This window comes from Erinaceus europaeus, chromosome 7 (genome assembly GCF_950295315.1).
Source record: "Erinaceus europaeus chromosome 7, mEriEur2.1, whole genome shotgun sequence".
NCBI lineage: Eukaryota > Metazoa > Chordata > Mammalia > Eulipotyphla > Erinaceidae > Erinaceus > Erinaceus europaeus.
Window position 1 is genome coordinate 58,039,608 of NC_080168.1, and position 22,327 is coordinate 58,061,934.

The 22,327-nt window shown below is 37.6% G+C and overlaps 1 protein-coding gene across 1 annotated transcript in view; it reads left to right on the forward strand.

The window, feature by feature from the left end:
* The window catches only part of PDE3A (phosphodiesterase 3A), a 352,467-nt gene that overhangs the window by 323,894 nt on the left and 6,246 nt on the right, over positions 1–22,327 (forward strand). The window contains exons 9-15 of the mRNA XM_060194472.1: positions 588–719; positions 6,574–6,706; positions 9,096–9,209; positions 9,357–9,556; positions 12,220–12,423; positions 13,654–13,809; positions 15,153–15,429. Of these exons, the coding sequence (XP_060050455.1) occupies positions 588–719; positions 6,574–6,706; positions 9,096–9,209; positions 9,357–9,556; positions 12,220–12,423; positions 13,654–13,809; positions 15,153–15,429 (1,216 nt within the window). The remainder of the gene's footprint in view (positions 1–587; positions 720–6,573; positions 6,707–9,095; positions 9,210–9,356; positions 9,557–12,219; positions 12,424–13,653; positions 13,810–15,152; positions 15,430–22,327) is intronic.

Here is a 22,327-nt window from a genome sequence, read left to right on the forward strand (position 1 = left end):
TGAAAAAAAATGTGTGAACTGTCACTTTCCCAGATAAATGCAGATTTTGTAGCAATAATACAAATTCAGCTAATTAAAGTAGGTGTAATTCATTATCTCTCTCTTCTCTTCTCCTCTCCTCGCCTCTCCTCTCCCCTCCCTCTCCTCCCCTTCTCTTCTTCTCTCTTTCTCTCTCTCTCTCTCTCTCTCTCTCTCTCTCTCTCATGCATTTTGAAAGTATAATACAAGCCAGGAAAGCCACATCCCAGAAAAATGTGTATGAATATATAAAGAGATAAATCTACACATAGTTTCAGAGTGTTTTAAAGTCTTCAAATCTCTATTTGAGGCCTGCAAGTAGACCAAAAAAACATTTTTTTTTAACTTGGGAAAGAAATATTGATTTATTTTGTTGTAATACATAGGAACCAGTGATAACAAGCACTTATTAATACACAACCCATGATCAGAAACATTAGGATCCTTTCCCCCTAAAAGTTTCAAGCCACTTATTTCAGCTAAACTTGCTGCTAAACTGAACCTCCCAAAGCATGAATCACACTGTAGAAAAAGTGCATATTGGTGAAACATTTTCATCTCCATTTCAGGAAAAACTAATTCTTGCTCCAGAACCTCTTGTCATGGATAATTTGGACTCAGTTATGGAGCAGCTTAGTACATGGAACTTTCCAATTTTTGATCTGGTGGAAAAAATAGGAAGAAAATGTGGCCGCATCTTAGTCAGGTAAGAAATGCATTCATATGTGTGATTTTAGATGTAGAAAAAAAAACAGTTCCTTGGTGACATCAAGCTCTGTACATGCTTTACACCAGTGCTGTATATTGGTACATAAAGGAAATTTGAGTACAACAGCATTCTATAAATTATCAGGTGATGGATTAACAAAAGAAGCTGGAAATTTGTTGTGTATATTTTAATACAAGATGGAAGGAGATAGAAATACACAAGTAAGATGGAGGAATAATATAAAATTCTGATAACACATAACATCAAAAGGAAAAAATAACTTGCCAATTTTAAACACTAATTCATTGTCTATAATTATTCCCTGTGGCCATTTTTTTATTTCTGAATATTACAGTAGTTAAGCTGTGGGGGAAAGAAAAAGATGATACACAGAAATACTCCCCCCCGCCCCCCCCCCCCCCCCCGTGCACAACCAGTGCTGTGAAGAATTGTCAGATAGAGTTCTGTGTTTTTATATGGAAGGCACCATTGTGAATTAAAATAAATAAAAGAATATGAACTATTGCTATGCAACACATATTTTAGGCTTTAAGGCTTCCCAAAGAAATGTTTATTTCCTGGAGAGAAAAAAAAATACAGAAATAAAAAGGTGAATTTTTTACTTTCAAAAAACAAAACAAATTAACACGATGGATTAGCTCTATTACGGAACATCTCTCAGAAGACACACTCTTAATGAAAAGGAAAAATGACATAATATTTTTAAAATTACTTTAAAATGTTTTAGATGCATTCTTTAGACTGAATAATAATTATAGCAGAGACACTGATGACTATCTAACTTGTTGAATAATAATATTTACTTAGGTGAGGAGGGCCAGGCATTGGCACACCTGGTTGAGCACACACATACTTAAAGGACGCAGGTTTGAGCCCCCACTAAGCAAATGGACCACTGCCTTGTCCCAAAAGTGAATCTTAAAAGATCTAGGGGCTGGGCAGTAATGCAACTGGTTAAGAGCACATGGCGAGAAGCACAAGAAGCAACGTAAGAATCCCCGTTCAAACCATGTCAACCTACCTGCAAGGGGGGGGGGGTCACTTCACAAATGGTAAAGCAGTTCTTTCTTTCCTTTTCTCTGTCTTCCCCTCATTTCTCAATTTCTCTCTGTCATATCCAACAGCAATAACAACAAGGCCAACAAAAATGGAAAAAAAAAAAAAGGCCTCCAAAAGTAATGGACTCATAGTGCAGTCACCAAACCCCATTGATAACCCTGGAGGTAATTAATAAATAAATAAATCTATTCACCTAAAGTCATATGGTAAACACCATCCCTGGGATTTAACTCAACTTTATCCCTGTTAGGAGTCCAGGTTTTTTGCATTCATTTCAAACACTTTTCAGTAAACACTTTTCAGTTTTTCCTAAGACACACAGACTTATATCATTGAACTCTACAAATGGGGAGGCTGACCAGGCAGGAATCAGGAATAGGACTAGAAATCAGTTTTACCATACAAGTGGCAGGTACCCTTTCCCCCTTGAAGTTCTATGCCTGGAGGGATGGAACTATGGAACTTGGTTATCTTTGCCACAAAACATTGTCTAAGACTCTTACATGTGCCTCAGTAGCCAAGACGTCAGAATTGAAAGACAGATTTCAGTAAGACTCATAAATGTAGCTTTATGTTTCCAATCATCATTCAAAATGAAACATACTACTATATGATCTTTTTATTACTGTTGATTTTCTGATTTATGAAACATTGAACTTTGGGGAAATGCAGCTTGCCTTGCTAAATAGAACTCATGAGTTCTCTTTTCTTTTTTTTTTCTTTTTTAAATTTTTTATTTAAGAAAGGATTAATGAACAAAAACATAAGGTAGGAGGGGTACAACTCCACACAATTCCCACCACCCAATCTCCATAACCCACCCCCTCCCATGATAGCTTTCCCATTCTCTAGCCCTCTGGGAGCATGGACCCAGGGTCATTGAGGGTTGCAGAAGGTAGAAGGTCTGGCTTCTGTAATTGCTTCCCCGCTGAACATGGGCGTTGACTGGTCGGTCCATACTCCCAGTCTGCCTCTCTCTTTCCCTAGTAAGGTGTGTCTCTGGGGAAGCTGAGCTCCAGGACACATTGGTGGGGTCTTCAATCCAGGGAAGCCTGGCCAGCATCCTGGTGGCATCTGGAACCTGGTGATTGAAAAGAGAGTTAACATATGAAGCCAAACAATTTGTTGAGCAATCATGGATCCCAAGCTTGGAATAGTGGAGAGGAAGTGTTAGGAAGGTACTCACTGCAAACTCTAGTGTACTTCTGCTTTCGGATATATATTTTGCAGTAGTTTATGGATACGTGTGAACATAAGCTCTCTCTCACAGAAACTGGTGTATATCTAGGTTATGGGACTTTGTTAGAAAGTGAACTACCTGAGATGAAATTAGAGTGTAATATAAAAGGAAAGGTCTCACCCGTGTAATGAAGCTGAAGGGTTGTCATTCCACACGTGAAGTCTCTGGACACAGTCTGAGGTGAAGCATGTTGAGGTGGCAATCATTGCGTTGGTTAGGTTGTGATCGGCGGATGCAATATTATTTGGTTTGGATTGGGAGATGCATACGGGAAAGTGGGCCCTATCCAAGGGTTCCAGGACTGGGGGAAGTAGGGGCTCTATAGTGGAGATGTGAGGTTCCTGCTGTCTTAGGGTTCAAAAAGACAATCGATAGTTAATGTTATCACATTATTTGTTAATTGGGTTAACTTTGAAAAGTCCTTTTGTTATGGTTTGCTGTACAGTATCCAGTATCTTGTATATAGCTGTGCTATTGGATGCTTCTAATCTACTTGGTCTAGGCTTTTGAGAGACTCCGCATATCAAATACACAGCCTATATATTAAAAAGATTCAGTTTGTGTTTTGAGAAACTTTGAGACATACAATTGATTTTCCCCCTCTCATATTAATTAACTACTGATTTATATGTCTACATTTTGCTAGGAGTGTACATAAACACCATTCCCACCACCAAAGGACTGTGACCCATCCCTCCCACCCACTCCCACCCCCCACTGGCCCAGGAAGCTGCATGTCTACCCCTCACCAAAAAAGGACAGCAGCAACAAATGCTGGAGAGGATGTGGGGACAGAGGAACCCTTTTACATTGCTGGTGGGAATGTAAATTGGTACAGCCTCTGTGGAGAGCAGTCTGGAAAACTCTCAGAAGGCTAGACATGGACCTTCCATATGATCCAGTAATTCCTATCCTGGGGTTATACCCCAAGGACTCCATAACACCCAACCAAAAAGAGGTGTGTACTCCTGTACTCATAGCAGCACAATTCATAATAGCTAAAACCTGGAAGCAGCCCAGGTGCCCAACAACAGATGAGTGGCTGAGAAAGCTGTGGTATATATACACAATGGAATACTATGCAGCTATCAAGAACAATGAACCCACCTTCTCTGACCCATCTTGGACAGAGCTAGAAGGAATTATGTTAAGTGAACTAAGTCAGAAAGATAAAGATGAGTATGGGATGATCCCACTCATCAACAGAAGTTGAGTAAGAAGAGCTGAAAGGGAAACTAAAAGCAGGACCTAATCAAATTGTAAGTAGGGCACCAAAGTAAAAACCCAGTGGTGAGGGGTAGTTCTCTTTCTTTTCTATGAAGAAAGGAAAGAAACAAAGAGAAAGAAAGAAAGAAAGAAAGAAAGAAAGAAAGAAAGAAAGAAAGAAAGAAAGAAAGAATCTCACTGTGTGAAAGGCTACCCCCCCCCCCCTTTAAAGAAAAAAGGTTTTGGGGCAGCTGAAATGAATTAACTTGAACATTCCAAGAAATCACCTTTTGGCTAAGACTACACAGAAAAAGTCTCACTTCAAAAGAATTTTAAACAGTCATATGTGCAATGGAAATAAGTCCTCAGTCTCAATATACTGCCGGCCCTTTTGATAATTATCATGTTTATTTTACCAAATTTAAAAGGACATCCTTGGGTTTTAGGGTGATGTTTGCTTTTTCACATTTACCCAGTTAATGGTGTCTTTTCTTCATGAGTTTGGATTGCTGGTGGTTGACTGTTAGTAGCTTGTTGATCTTTAAAAAAATGTTCTATTTTAAAAGCATACTCTGAAATACTTGGCTGTTTCATTTTTTTCAATTTATCTTTAGCTGTTTCAAGAGAATAACAGGAGACACTAGGAATTTGCTAGTGTTCAACCAATATTGCTTTGCAAATAATGGCAGCAGTACTTGAAACACAGAAGTAAAAAATCTGAAACTAAAATATTTTTCTTGAATTCTGGCTCTATCAATACACTAACTGTATAAACTTGAATAAGTTACTAAACCTCTCTTTGCCTCAGTTTACTTTCAAATGTTATTCATTGCTTTTATCTATTTCATAAGTGCTATATGGATTAATAATACTATTCTTAATAAAAATTGAGGCAGCAGTTCAGCACCCATGCCTTTCCATGGGTGAAACACTGGGCTTTATTTGGTTTCTTTCATCCAAATAGACAACTTAATTTGTCTTTTAAAATGGTTTGTAGATAATTTATGTACGTATTATAAGAATATTATATATATATATACATATATATATATATCACTTAGAACAGGTAACTCACTTATTAAATACCAAATATTATTATGGCTATATATTAGGAGTCACTGTTATGATTTAGAAGACATCTTTCAAGAAAATTTTTAAGAATGAACGCAAATAATGAAAATTCTCTCTGAATAAGTCTCCTGAATTACAACCAACACAGCCTTTGTGGTATCAAAAGAGACCATTTCCAATGGTGCTGGAGTCCATTCCACCAGATAAATAACCATGTCTTTCCCCCATTACCTTCTTCCATGGTTTTCCCTTTTCCCCCTCCCATCATGCTATATGTCCAACATATCCATTACACCTATAGGCACCCCCTTGATTGAATTTTTGAGTCACCAAAATTGTGTAAGTAATTGGAAAGAAAATAGATATATGAGAGAGGATTGGAAGAGGGAAGACAACTGAAGAAAAATGGTTTAGACATTGTTACTTCTACTGAATCTATATTTTTAAATATATTTTTTATTTGTGGATAGAGACTAAAGAAATCTAGAAGAAAGGAGGAGGTAGAAAGGGAGCAAGGGGGCTCGGTGATGGCACACCTGGTTGAGTGCATATGTTACAATGCTCAAGGACCCAGGTTTAAGCCTCCAGTCCCTACCTGCAGGTGGAAAGCTTCACAAGTGGTGAAGCAGGCCTGCAGGTGTCTCTTTTTCTCTCTCCCTCTCTTTCTGGCTTTCTCTATCCAATAAATAAAGATAATTTTTTTTTTTAAAAGTGGGAGAAAGTGAGATACCTGCAGCTCTCCATCACCACCCACTAATCGCCCCCCCCCCTCCAGGTGGGGACCTGGGTTTGAACCCTTCACCTTGCATAACATAATGTGTGCTCAACTGGGTGATGTGAAAGTTCCTATAATCTATAGTGCTATATTGATTAGTTGTTTCTTGGGTGTATGTCTGTATTTAAAAAAATAGATAATAGGGCTGGCAGTGGTACATCCAGTTGAGTGCACATGTTACCACGTTCAAGCCCCCAGTCCTCACCTGCAGGAGGGAAACATCACAAGCTGTGAAAACAGTGCTGCAAGTGACTCTCTTTCTCTATCCCTCACTATCTCCACCTTCCATCTCAATTTACTTTATATCAATATAAGGAAATAAATAAATATTTAGAAAAAATAAACTGTACAGCCATAAAATTTTTTTCTTTGCTCCAGTATCTCTGTTGGCAATGAGTAAATATGGGTAATGGAATGTATACTTTCCCCATGTCCTTTTTAAATATCTGATATATACTGAGGATGCTTTGTAAGTCTTGTCTTTCTCTTTCACAGGTATCTTACAGACTTTTTGAAGACATGGGACTCTTTGAAGCTTTTAAAATCCCAATTAGGGAATTTATGAATTACTTTCATGCTCTGGAGATTGGCTACAGGGAAATTCCTTGTAAGTATAAGTTATTTGTGAAATGATACTTTAAAACCTGCTGATATTGCTGCTTAATGGGATAACATTTGCATATTATAAACATTTTACTCTTACATAACACAGTGATGAGGCCATCCAAATCTGATAGAGACCTGGCCTCTTAGCTGTGCTAAGAACCTGGGTGTTTACTGTATGGCTCTCTATATGCTTCGTTTCTTAATTCATACAATGAGTTGGTAATTTAACATGGGTTAAAATGATGCTTTATACATAGTATGTCCAATGTAAGTATTTACACTTACAAAATAAGAATCATTGTTTTATTGAGTAAATTCTGCTTTTGTTCCAATATCTGCAGAGTGGAATCTCTAACGATTGACGTTTTCTGAATATAAGGGGACCTTAACTGAAGGTAGAGAGACATGTGGTGATGGTCTAATTATAAAGTAAAAGGTGGCTGAAAGTGGCAGTGGATACACAATTTGAAACAATTAAAAAAAAAATCAGATAGATACAAAGCCTGAAGGAAGAAGCACAGTCAGATGTTTAAGCTCATGAACTTCTGATGTTATAGGAATTACATTTGTCACTTATAATGAGAAATGGGAACATAGAAGATAATGTTAGGTTTTTCAACATGTAGTATTTTAGAACATAAAAGTAGAATTTTCCTAGATATTAAAATGTAAGGAGCTAGAGAAAAATAAACTGAGGAAGTTGTGAGAATGCATAGAACTATTCTGCTACTTCTAAGAAATAAATGCATAGTATGAAAAATAGTCATATGTGTTGGAACATGTCTTAAAACATACAAATTCAAATCATATCATAACTTTTAAGTTTTAACTTTGCTATAATAGATTTTATGTTTGCATAATTGCAAAGAGTTGAAGTTAAATAAAAATTGTTCTTGGTAGCTTATAAAATTAGACTTACAAGAAATGTGTGGCTTATAAGATCTTAGTGGAATCTAGAGTTATATGGAGACACAGAAAACACAGGCATTTCCAGAAAGGACACATCAACATACTGTCCATTACTAATATATTATTTCAAAATGCTGCTCCTATGATATATTGGAATGAAAATGTACCACTGATGATGTGTGACAGGAGAGGAGAATAAGTAATTTAGTCTGAAAATAAGATTGCAGACAAAATAGGACTGATCTTGTAGAGGAGAAAGGAGTTGAATGCATTGGACCTAAAGGAAAAGTCTGACCATGGAGTAAGAAGAAAGAAGAAAACAATGAAAGGATCGTTTGAAAGCATCTTACATTAAGCCTTGTTTCATTAATACCATTTTCCCAGGGCCCACTCTTCTTGGACACCCATGACTGACATAAGTGTTGATGATTTCTCAAAGGATATGAAGTTATTTAAACACTTAAAGAAAGGAAATAACTAAGAATATTAAAGAACAGCTACTCACTATACAATCTATGAATTAATGCTGTATTCCCAGATATAGGTCAATGATCTGATCAGCTGTAGTCAACTTCCACTGTTTATATGGATATAATTAATGACGTTTGATATTCTGTCGATTAAAATTACATTTGCATATGGAATAAAAATAATTTCTGCGACATCATAACTAAGGGATTTGATTTTCCCATAGTTTTTACTCTCTCCTAAATGACTCAGATCTCTACATTAGTCTACTGATTTTTTAAAAATATTTTATTTATTTTAGTGAGAGAGATAGGAGAACACATTGTAGTTCTGGCTTTTAATGTTTCTGGGGATTGAACCTGGGACCTCAGAATAGCAGGCATGAGAATCTTTAGCATAATCAGAAAGATTTTTATTTTTCTCTTTGGGTATTTAGGTGTATCTTAGAACTGTTTCCCAAATAAGAATTTCTAGATAGAGAACATTGTTGATTCTAGTTTTAAATTTTGCTCTGTGTATTTTACCTACATATACAAGGAAGATTTTTTCAGTTTCTTACAACTTTAAAGTCTGATATAGAGGAACAGAGATATTAATATATTATATTCATCTATAATTTATTAAGATAAAAATTGAGTGAAGTTATGAATGTTTCATTGATTCTGTTCCTCTCCAAAGTATTGTTTAAGAATCCTGAAAGTAGTTTGAATCAATCTTACAGTTGTATCACATAGTGAGTTTTCCATATACATTTCTAGTAGACACTAAAAACAGGTTTTAGACATTTGCCTGCATAATGAATATTGAGAGTGTATTTTTTCTTTAATACTGTGGATACTACAGAGTACATAATGGAAGAGTCATCAAAGCCTATTTATTTGTCCTATAGTGTTTGACTAATTTCTACTGTGGTATTAAATTGATAGACTAGACTGTTTATCCAGTAGATGGCACTCTTGGACCTCAGACCCCAAGTATTCAAATTAATGCTTGTTCCTTTGCACTGGTTGCAGATCATAACAGAATTCATGCCACTGACGTCTTACATGCTGTGTGGTATCTTACTACACAACCTATTCCAGGCCTCTCAACTGTGATCAGTGATCATGGATCAGCAAGTGATTCAGGTATGTACATCTGTGCTCCCTTGTGAGCTATTGGACCTCGTGTGCGTGCGTGTGTGTGCGTGTGTGTGTGTGTGTGTGTGTGTGTGTGTTTATAAAACAAATACCTGTTAAGTTGTTTTAAGGATCCTACTTCTGTCCTCTTCTTAGATTCTGACAGTGGATTCACACACAGTCATATGGGCTATGTGTTCTCAAAAATGTATAATGTGCAAGATGATAAATACGGTTGCTTATCTGGCAACATCCCTGCCTTAGAGTTGATGGCACTTTATGTGGCTGCAGCCATGCATGACTATGATCACCCAGGACGGACTAATGCTTTCTTGGTTGCAACTAGTGCTCCTCAGGTAAATCTTTGTGATTTTGAAAAGGAGAAATTATTCTATTACGAAATTTCTCTGAAGAAAAGTAGTCTTGTAAATGTGACTCCCAACAAACATCAAGTGAATATGAGTTAAATTCTGTTTAGTCACAGGGTGAAATTCTTCCTCTTCTTTTTTAAACAGAGACAGAGAAGGCAGAGAATAAATGATAGAGAGTTAAAAAGATGGGCTCAAGTAGTGGTGCACCTGGTTGAGCACACATGTTACAATGCGCAAGGACACAGGTTCCAGGCCCCACTCCCCACCTGCAGTGGGAAAGCTTTGCAAGTAGTAAAGCAGTACTGCAGGTCTCTGTCTCTCTCTCTCCCCCCCCCCACCCCTCTACCTCTTTATCTCCCCCTACCCTCTCAATTTCTGGCTATCTCTATCCAATACATAAAGCTAATAAAAAGTTAAAGAGTAAAGAGAGAGAGAGAGAAAGTTAAAGAGACCACAGCACTGAAGCTTACTTTAATGCAGTGGAAGCCAGGGTTGAACCTAGTTCACACACAAGGCAAGGCAACACACTATCCAAATGAGCTATTCTACCAGCCCAAGATAAAAATGAAGAGATAGTATGGTTTATTTCAATAAATTAATGGCAGGTTTAGTACCCAGGGGAATGCCTTCTAAATTCCAGTCTAAAAACAAAAACAACTACAAAAGAAAAAAAAAAGAAAAGAAAACAACAACAACAACAAAAAAACCCTTGGGCTAGGCAGTGGCATACTAGTTGAGAACACATGGGTTCCAGTTTCCACCTGCAGGGGGAAAGTTTTACAAGCATTGTGCAGGTGTCTCTCTTACTATCTCCCCTACTCCTCTCAATTTTTTTCTTTCCTATCAAATAAAGTAATCAATATTTTAAAAAACTATATTCCTATATATGTACCTTTTACACATTCATGTTATATATTCATGTTACTGAATCATCTCAGTTTCCCAACAAAAAATCTAACCTGTACAAAATGCCCTCTCTGAAAAGATTAAAGAATCAAAGCTTTTAGGGTCAGGAAGGAGGTGGTGCACTTGACTTATTGTACATATTACCATAAGCAAGGACCTGGGTTCAAACCCTGCACCCCTGTTTGAAGGGAGTAAAAGTGTTAAACCAGTGCTTCAGGCGTCTTTCTTTCTCCCTTCCTCTCTGTCAATTTTCCTCTGTCCTATCAAATATCTGAAAAGTGAAGCAAAAAAAAAAAAAGTCAAATCTTTTTTGGATTTTTCTGAATATGAGCTTGCCTTGTGTACAAATCCTATTTCTTTGAAGTATATTTGTTGTAGCAATTATTGATTTTATGTCATTTCCATTGGTTAGTAGAAGTTAAAAATGAATTTATTTCATTTGTGAGAATTCTTTTACTGAAACATAGTGTTTTTATAAGTAATAGCTTTAAATAAGTCTGCCTTTGCATGTATTTAAGTTTAAGACAAATATTAATCAAATTAAGTATATTGGTATCTCAAATTACATAGCTAAATACAGTTTGTCCATAATATAATCAGGAGGATCCATGCAACTAAATATCCTAAAATCCTATTTTGTCTTTTTCATAGAAAATCTAGAGGCCAATCTGGTTCCGTACTCTTCTTCTGTGTGGTTTGGATTTCGTCTTTTACTTCATTCCCATCTATTTCCGCAACATTTTTTTATAATACAATTCTAGAATTCCCCCCTATTCTGTATACAACTGTACTGATTTTTTATGAATACTTACTTTTGTCTTTTTTAGTATGCCTTTTATAATACCAAAATTATTTTCTCTAACAATTGGCAAATTCCTTAACTTCACCATTTACCATTCAAATTTTCTAGCATGTAGATGTAACTTTATCTCAGTATTAAATTTTCATCTTTTCTTTTTGTTCATGTACCCCCACCCTTTGTATAGTACACTTCTATTCAATTATTTCTCTAGACAACTTTCCTTTTGTAACTTTAGTCCACACTATATGAAAACTCCAGACATATGCATGTATACTATATGCCCTTAATTAATAAAGGGTGATTATAGGTAAGACATTTTTATTTTGAGCTTCTCACCAACTCCTTTATTCTTTATCAATAACATATTTATCTAATAGCACATTTAGGCACTACTTCTTAAGAGTAGTACCAGGTATATTTGTATATTTAGGCATATTTGTACAGATGTAATGTTTTATGGTTAAAGTATGTGGTATGCAAATAAGTCTTATAAAGGTTAACTTTAAAAGGCCTTGTTTGCAAGAATTTGAAATGAAATTTCAAGGAAATGAGCATTATAAAATAAGAACTTAACCAATAATAGTAATCAGTTGTCAATGTATATAGTGTTTTTTTTTCTCAGATATAAAAATTTATATAGAAGGGTTGACATAACTAATTAAAGGCTAATCTGAGTTTACTTAGCTAATGAGAAGGCTATTTTAAATAGGTTGTACAAAAAAAAGTGAAATTTTCCTTTTTAATGTCCTCTAGTAGTTAAATTTCATTAAGCAATGAGTGATTCCCAATAACCAGAAGTGACAAGGTCACATTTCTGCCATTCATGAAAACAGTTCGCAAAGCATGTTCATTTTTGTGTGTGTTGTTTTTTTTTTTTAAGTAACAAACAAAACAAAACAAAACAAAACAAAAAAGCCTCTTCCCTTTCTTATTTGTCTAGGCAGTGCTCTATAATGACCGTTCAGTGTTGGAGAATCATCATGCAGCTGCTGCATGGAATCTTTTCATGTCCAGGCCAGAGTATAACTTCTTAGTTAACCTTGACCATGTGGAATTTAAGCATTTCCGTTTCCTTGTCATTGAAGCAATTTTGGCCACTGACCTGAAGAAACACTTTGACTTTGTAGCCAGATTTAATGCCAAGGTAACCAGATTTGTACCAGTTTTCATTTTATGGTCACATTGAAAGATGTCATGGGGCAGAAGACCTAGTGGGTGTTGTAATGTTATATGGAGAACTGGGAAATGTTATGCATGTACAAACTGTTGTATTTACTGTTGAATTTAAAACATTAATTCCCCAATAAAGAAATAAAAAAGAAAGATGTCGGGTCCAGGTGGTGGTGCATCTGGCTGAGTGCCCATGTTACAGTGCATAAGGACCAAGGTTCGAGCCACCAGTCCCCACCTGCATAGGGAAAGCTTTGTGAGTGGTCAAATAATGCTGCAAGTGTCTTTCCGTCTCTCTACCTATCACCTCTTCCCTCTTGATTTCTGGCTGTCTCTATCCAATAAAAAATAAATATAATAAAATAATAATAATAAAAAAAGAAAGATGTCATGGAATCAGGGTATTGAACAGCACTCATTTTTTATTATGTCTTTTATAAATATACTCCATGCTGCAGAGAAATAGTAAAACTCTGCCATTATGGTTTTGCTTGATTTTGCTCAAATCCTTTAGTGAACTCACAACTTATGTGACTGTAAGAAATGTTAAAATGTTAAATCAAAATGTCCTAAAGACCCAAGAGTATTTCATTTGCAGCTGCATCATTTGAAGATTAATTAGTAACACAGCCCAATTTTAAATAGCTTCCTTTCAATTCTTTAACAGTTTATGCATCATTCATCATTGTACTTAAGCTATGTTACCATGTATTTATTTATTTACTTACTGACTGACTGACTAACTTAGTTATTGCCACCAGGGTTATTGCTGGGGCCTTGGTGTCAGCACTGAGTCCACTGCTCCCAGTGACAATTTTTTCCTTTTTTCTTTATTCTTATTTTATTCTATTAGATAGAACTGAGAGAAATTGAGAGAGGATTGGGAGATAAACAGAGGGAGAGAAAGATGTCAGACATCTACAGACCTGCTTCATCAGTTGTGAAGCTGGCCCCCTGCAGGTGGGGAGCAGGGGCTCAAACTCTGATCCTTGCAAATGGTAATATGTATGATTAACGAAGTGCACCACCACCTGGTCCCAGGCTATGTTATCATTTTATACAAATCAATAACTATTTAAACAACTGAGAGATTTCTTATTAGTTGGTATTCTGATCTCCACCTGATAGGACAATAAATATTTAACTTCTCATTATCTGGTGCATCATTTGCACCTATTGGAACAAAACGTTGTCCTTTACACAGGTGAATGATGATGTTGGAATAGACTGGACCAATGAAAATGACCGTCTACTGGTTTGTCAAATGTGTATAAAATTGGCTGATATCAACGGGCCGGCTAAATGTAAAGAGCTTCATCTTCAGTGGACAGAGGGTATCGTCAATGAATTTTATGAACAGGTAACTTGTTTTTTTCTTACTCCATACTTAGATAATGTATGTATTTACCAAAACTCTCCAAAACTGTCAAGTATAACCTATTTTGTATTCATACTAATATCAGGAAATGCACCAGCCAGTTTTAGTTAGAATGTTTTAAAACGACAACAATTAGACTAAATAATAGCCATAAAAACTCTACAGGTATCTGCAGAAGGTAGTTTGGTAATGGAATGACCACTTATTGCAAGTCTACTGCACATGTATAACCACTGCTGATATGTTGGTCTAGTTCCCTTCATTAGTTTTCCTAAGTCACCGGTTTCAATCTGAGAATTTTACCCAGAAAGAATGAAAACACTCCAAAAAGAAAAGCAGGAATACAGTAATGTTACTAAACATACAAATCAGTAATACTAGAAAGCATATCATCATAGAAGCTTTAATTCAATCATAAACTGAGCTACAGTAGCTACTTTGAGAAGTGAAGCAAATTATTTAAGTCACCCAACAGTCAAAAGCAGAGAGAAAATATGGTGCATTATATATCTGATAGTTACTGCCAATATTGTAGCTCAAGGTGCCTCTATGCTTTAGTTTAAGGGTAAGTTACTGCTGTGATTAAAAAAAAAAATGTCAGCTGCTAAGACTTAAGAGTTGGGAGATGGCTGACTCAGTAAAACACATACTTTGCTACTTGTAAGAACCCAGATACAAGCGTCTAGCCTTCACGTTGGAGATCCTGCTCTGCATGGGGGAAGCTTCTCGAGTGGTGGATCAGTGCTAAAGTTTCTTTCTCTTTCCGTCTCTCTCTCCCTTTCTCTTTCTCTCTTTCTCCTTTTGTGCCTTGCCCTCTCTGTTTGAAAGAAGGAAAAAAAAAATCCACCAGGAGTGGAAGAATTATTCAGGCATGGATCCCCAGTGAAAATGCTGGTGGATAAAAAAAAGAAAAAAAGAAATAATGCAAGTGGATTTTCCTTTTTTATCTTTTCTGTATGTGAGTCATTCAGGATTGCTTATGATTTCATTTCACCCCTAGAAAGTCAATGCATTTTTTGATGGTACAAGCTTTTTAGTCTGTTTGAGTCTTGTCTATAATACCACAGCAGTCGTTCTATTTCTTCATGATTGAAAGCCAAACCCCTTAGATCACAAAAGAGATGAATGACAAAAGTACATTTCTCCACACGTTTTGGTCTTTTGCTTAGACTCTCTGAGCAGTCAAGTGAAGTGAGTGAATCCCACATGAGTGAGAAGCTACTTGCTTATTTTAGATGCCATGTAAATGTTGACTTTGCAGTTATTTCAAATTTTACCTGACCCCTACCTTTCTGGTCAAGTTCATCCTAAACTACTGTTTTTAGGGTGATGAAGAAGCCAGCCTTGGGTTACCCATCAGCCCTTTCATGGACCGTTCTGCCCCTCAGTTGGCCAATCTGCAGGAATCCTTTATTTCTCACATTGTGGGGCCACTGTGCAACTCCTATGACTCTGCTGGGCTAATGCCAGGGAAATGGGTGGAAGACAGTGATGAGTCGGGAGATACTGATGACCCAGAAGAAGACGAAGAGGAGGTGGTGGTGGAAGAGGTGGAGGAAGGGCCCATTGAAGAGGAAGCCTGTGAAAATAATGAACCTTCAAGTAAGTGATAAAACCTGTCTCTAACGTGTCTGTGCTAGGATTGTTCTACTTAGACTCCATGAACTTTGTTTCTCATGAATTACACTTTATGCCAGATATAATCTCTTGCATTTGATTATCCATAACCACTCTCTCCAACCTCATAGCAGAATTTATAAACTATGGGATAAGATACTTTGTCCAGGGGGCAGGGTAGTAGTGCAGCAGGTTAGGCACATAAGGTGCAAAGCACAAGAACTGCCATAAAGATCCCAGTTTGAGCCCCTAGCTCCCTACCTGCAGGGGGGTTGCTTCACAAGTAGTGAAACAAGTCTACAGGTGTCTATCTTTCTCTCCCCCTCTTTGTCTTTCTGTCCTCTCTTGATTTCTCTCTGTCCTATCCAATGGTAGCAATAACAACAACAATAATAACAACGATAAACAACAAGGGCAACAAAAGGGAAAAATTAGCCTCCAGGAGCAGTGGATTTGCAGTGCAGGCACTGAGCTCTAGCAATAAATCTAGAGGCAAAAAAAAAAAAAAAAAGATAGTGTCCATACAAAGATATGTTTGATGTCACAAAGTAACAACAACAAAACAGCTGAGGCCTATTCGTTAGACTATCAGTGATTCAGGAATGAAAAAGAGTCAGGTACCATATTGACTGGGCCATTCAAAGTAGTATGAGTCACTCATTTCTCCTTCATTCCACAAATAGTTATTAAATACATACTTAGGGGGATTGGGTGGCGGTGCACCTGGTTAAGTACACATAATATTAAGCACAAGGAACCAGGAACCAGGTTTGAGCCCACACTCCCCACCTTTAGGCAGTCCACTTCACAAGTGGTGAAGCACGTTTGCAGGTGCAGGTGTCTGTCTTTCTCTCTATCTCCCCCATCCCTCTCAATTTCAATTTCTCCTTGTCCTATCCAATAACCAAAAAAAAAAAAAAGAAAGAAAAAAGGAAAACATGGCTGTCAAAAGCAGTGGATTCATAGTGCTGGCATCAAGCCCCAGTGATAACCCTAAAAAAAAAGTACATGCTTAGTTACAAACATTCATTCAGCTACCAAATATTTGATTAACATGGTCAAATTTTGGGCTCAGAGGTGGCACAGCAGGTTAAGCACACATGGCGCAAAGTGCAAGGACCAGCATAACAATCCCAGTTCCAGCTCCTGGCTCCCCCACCCATAGTGCGGGTCACTTCACAGGTGGTTGCAGCAGGTCTACAAGTCTCTTATCTTTCTCTCCTCCTCTCTGTCTCCCCTCCCCCTCTCCATTTCTCTCTGTCCTGTCCAGCAATAACAACAAGAGCAACAAAATGAAGAAAATGGCCTCTAGGAGGAGTGGATTCGTAGTGCAGGCACCAAGCCCCAGCAATAACCCTGGAGGCAAAAAAGAGAAGAAAAAAAAAAAAAAAGGTCAAATTTGGGCCAGCAAAATAACTCACTTGGCTAGTGCGTTCCTTTGCTTTATGTATGACCTGGCCCCCCACCACACTGAAGGAAGCTTTGCTATTGTGTGTTCTATTTCTCTCTTCCCTCCCCGCTCTTATCTCCTTCCCCCTCTCCCTTTCCTCTTTCCTCCTTTTCCTATTCCTTTTCTTCTCTCTCTTATCCTCATTCTCCTCTCTTTCTATCCAAATATATATTTAAAGAAGATCAAATCAGACAAAAATGCATCCTTATTCCTTTATCACTACAGTCTAGTGGGGTTGACAGGCACTAAACAAAGCAAATTAGTAAATCCATAATATGTTAGGTTATATACTCATGCTCGAGTATAGAAAAAAGAAGGAAAGAGGAATGTGAAATTAAAGGTTAAAGATTCAGATAAGATAACTACAGAAGAATAAATAAGGATGATTGAAAAAGATGTGAAAGAAACGAGGGAGTAACACAGAAGTCTAGGAATGGAAAAAGCATTTCCTGGAGAGGGGCCTAAATTGGGCACTGAGTGGATGTTGCAGGTGTGTGAGGAGGCCTATGGTGGCTGAAGAGAAGCAGGATTGTGAAAGCAGTAGGAGAAAGTCAGAGATGAGCCATGTGATGTGGGGTTTGAAGGAAGGACTCTTGTCAGTCTCCGCGTGAGTCCCAGTTTTGTCTGTCTTTTCAGCAGTTCTGGGCAGAGATGCTAGTTGAATCATTTTGTATGTTAACTGTCAGCTGTGTTGAGAATATTGTTGAGCTTGGAATGGTAGCAGAGATACAAAGATTAAGTAGTTGTTGAAATGATCCCAGTGAGAATTTCTGGATAAAGGGTTCAGAGCAGGGTCTGGCAGTAGTGAATATGCCAAGGAGTTACATCTGATCACTGCTGTTAATGTGATTTTGTTTTAATTGACTATGAAAGTAGCTTATTTCCATCTTTAAATTCTCTGTTTTTTTACCTGCTTGAGGAGAAGAATTATAAAACCGCTTAATTAATAAACTCCATAACCTTTATAATGGAGTTTATTGCACAAATACACTGTTACGTTTGTGAACACAGTATGTTGTTCTACCATCATAGACTAAGTACTAACTTAACTTTTTTTCAAGGTCTTTACAAGAAAGAATGTCAATGAAAAACATTTGGGCTTGAGAGATAGCATAATGATTATGCAAAATCGATAGACAAAAAAATGTTGATGCCTGAGGTTCTGAGGTCCCAGGTTAAATCTTCAGTACCACCATATGCCAGAGTTGAGTAGTAATCTAGTAAAATAATAAGAATAAAGCATGTGAAAAATACCTTATTATTACTTAACAAAAGGACACTGAGACACTGACCATTTGTTGCTTTTTTTTTTTTTTATCCCTGGAAAAGGCTTTATTTGGTTCATTTGAGGTGGTAAAAGATAATCTAACATTTTGCCCACATAGTAGAGCCTACTATAAGCACATATATGCATAAATAAAGAGGTATTAGCTATACATTGGTGAAATCAAGTTCTACAGAATTCTACAGGGAGAAAGAAATTAAAACTTTTTCATTTAATATTCTATATAGTGAAGTAAGTGTTTCCATTAGAAATTTTGTGCTGATCTTGCACAAAATCAGAGACAGAACCAAAGACTTGGAATTTATGGGTTATTTACTTATTCACTTAATAGACACTCCTTAGTTTCCTTTGTCTTTCTTTCTACTTTGTTTTCATTCAGAGAGCCAGGCAGTTTACTGTTGACTAAGGACAGACATTGTTTCCACAAAGATTATTGAAAAAGTGTTATTGGCTTAGTCTTGGAAATATTTTGTTCCCATGGGCCCTAACTGATGACTCACTGAACTCAAACACAGTGCATAATAATGAACACATAGTCCAGCCATTAACATCTGAAGACCCCAGCCTAGGACATTTAACAACCTTAATTTATCACGCTAGACTTTGTCAATAGATGTGACTCTTTTCTGTTCTGTAGGGCTGAATTACCATGTATCTTTCCAAGTTCAAATGTGTTAGTCTCTTTTCTTTTCTTTTTCTTTTTTTTGCCTCCAGAGTCATTGCTGTGCCTGCACTATGAAACTACTGCTCCTGAGGCTATTTTTTCCCTTTTGTTGCCCTTGGTGTTTATCATTGTTATTGTTATTGCCATCATTGTTGTTAAATAGGACAGAAATAGAGGAGGTGAAAACAGATAGGGAGAGAAAAAGATAGACACCTGAAGACCTGCTTCACCACTTGTGAAGCGACCCCTGCAGGTGGGGAGCTGGGGGCTCCAACCAGGATTCTTGTGCTTCACACCATGTGCACTTAACCCAGTGCACTACTGCCCTACACAACCTTCTCCTTTTTATCAAGCTGAAAACTGAATACTTGCTGCTTACTACTGTCTTCCACAAATGAGCATTAAAAGCTAAATATTCACCAGAAACATTTTGGTAATGCAACTTTTGAAAGATTATCTTTAAGTATTCTTTTTTATTCTTTATTTTATTTTTTTATTTACAAAAAGGAAACATTGACAAAACTATAGGATAAGAGGAGTGCAACTCCACACAATACCCACCACCAAATCTCCATGTCCCATCTCCTCCCCTGATAGCTTTCCTATTCTTTAACCCTCTGGGAGCATGGACCCAAGGTGATTGTGGGATGCAGAAGGTGGAAGGTCTGGCTTCTGTAATTGCTTCCCCGCTGAACACGGGCATTGACTGGTTGATTCATACTCCCAGCCTGCCTCTCTCTTTCCCTAGTGGGGAAGGGGTCTGGGGAATTGGAGCTCCAGGACACATTGATGGGGTCGTCTGTCCAGGGAAGTCTGGTTGGCATCATGCTAGCATCTGGAATCTGGTGGCTGAAAAGAGAGTTAAAATACAAAGCCAAACAAATTATTGAACAATCATGAACCTAAAGGCTGGAATAGTACAGAGGAAGAGTTGGATGGTCCTCCATTTTGTAGATAGCTAGTAGGCATATTAGTTATATTCCAAAGGGACTGTGGCTATACTAGTTTTCTGTTCCTTTTTTTTTTTTTTCCCTGAGCCTGAAATCTGATATACAGTTGGATCCAAGGTATTATGTGGGGAGATGATGTCATGGCTGGAAAAGAACCAGAAAGCTGGATCAGGGAAGAGAGTAGCTCCCCATTATGGGGAAGGGGTATAAATATTGTTGACTGTAAACCCTATCGATTTGATGTGATCTGGGGCCCATATTCAGCTTAGGAGCCTATGTGACCTCTGCATCCATGTAGATCTGAGCTCACAATCTATGGTCATGAGTAGGAACATTTCATGCTGTCCCAATATCAACCCAACTTCCTCAGGTGTAGCATAGAGTATGTTGTCTATCCTCCCTTCGGAGGATGGAACATTCTCTACCATTGTTGATTCAAGTTGAGGGCAAAGTCTTATGGGAGGTCCACAAAGGGGTCTATTTTGTTGTTCCTTATAGAGATGACTGGTAACAATGGAGAGAGGGATTTATTTGAGTTCCTGGCCTATCATGTCTGTTTGGGAATCTCAAGACTCCCTGAATAGGGCCCCAGCTGATGGGGTGGCCTGATAGTGACTAAAGAGTCAGCATTAAAGTATGGCAGCCTCTTGCCCTTATTCACCTTTTGCAGTCCTTGCTTTGATAAGGTTAGCTTTGGAGTGAGTGAGAGAGCTGTAATAGGAAGTAGGTGAGGAGGTTATCTAAGTCTAATTAGATACTATTTCATTATGAACTTTATACTGACTCACTACAGACTATTGTGTACTTTTGCTTTCAGGTATATGTTTTGCCCTAATTTATGGATACATGTGAGCATATGCTCTATCTCACGGGACCTGGTCTATATCTAGGTTTTGGGACTTTGTTGGGAAGTGAACTGCCTGGAATGAATTTGAGAATACTATGAAAGGAGAGGTCTCACCCAAGTAATGAGGCTGAAGGGTTGACATTCCAAGCCTGACGTCTCTGGACACAGTCTGAAGTGAAGCATGCTGAGGTGGTACTCATTGTGTTGATTAGATTGGGATCAGCAGATGCAATATCATTTGGTATGACTTGAGAGAAGCATGCAGGAAAGTGAGCCCCACACTAGGGGTTCCAGGACTGGGGGAAACATAGGCTCTATAGAGGAAATAGGAGGTTCCTGCTGTCTTAGGGTTAAGAAGACAATGGATAGTTATTGCTCTAATCACATTATTTGGCAATTGGGTTAACTTTGAAAAATCCCTTTGTTAGGATTTGCTGTCCCATATACAACATCACCATAAACAAGAACATCACTATAATACTTTCCATATATCAGGGCAAATAAAAAATTGTTGAATAATGGCACTACAAAACATTCAATCCATAATATCAATAAATGTAAATGGATTAAAACCCATTAAAAGGCACAGAGTGGGAGGATGGATCAGAAAACACAACACAACCATATGCTGCTTGCAAGAATCCCACCTGACCCAACATGACAAACACAGACTTAAAGTGAAAGGATGAAAACTATCATACAGGCTAATGGACCACAAAAAAGGCAGGAACAGTCATTCTCATCTCTGACATCATAGATTTTAAATTAAATAAAGTAATAAAATATAGGCAAGGCCATTACATAATGATTAGAGGCTCAGTCAACCAAGAAGACTTACCAACTATTAACATCTATGCACCCAATGAGGGACCATCTAAATACATCAAACACCTACTGAAAGTATTACAAAAATACATCAATAATAATACAATAATAGTGGGAGACTTCAACACGCCACTCTTACGCTTAGATCAACGAAGCAGAGAATCAGCAAAGAAACAAAAGAATTAAATGAAGAGATGGACAGAGTTGACCTCCTGGACATTTTCAGAGTTCTTCACCCCAAAAACCTGGAATACATATTCTTTTCAAATCCACACAGCACATCCTCAAGGACAGAGCACATGTTAGGCCACAAAGACAGTATCAACAAATTCAAGAACATTGAAATCATCCCAAGTATCTTCTTAGACCACAGTGGAGTAAATCTTTAAGTATTCTCTTATGATCATGAAAATGCTGTTGAGAAATGTTGGTGTTTAGTATTTGACTGATTACATAGAATAATAGACTATTTTATTTTATTTCTGCCACCAGGGATAATACTCTTAGTGCCTGCAGGATTCCGATGGTCCAGGCTCTTGTGTGTGTGTGTTGGGGGGGGGGGGGGGATGAAGTGTAGAAACATAGAGACAGGGAAAGGAAGAGTGGGAGACACCATAGCACTGGTAGTTCCACCATCTGGGAAACTTTCTCTGTGGAGGCACTCTCATGTGGTAACTGGGGGCTTGAAATCAGAACTTTATACTTGGGAAATTATATACTTTACCAGGTGACCCATCACCCAGCCCTAGAGCAATGGAATTTCTTTTTTTTTTTTCTTTTTTTTTCACTTATACCAGGCTTATCACTGAAGTTTGGTGACTACATACCAGGCTTATCACTGAAGTTTGGTGACTACATGACA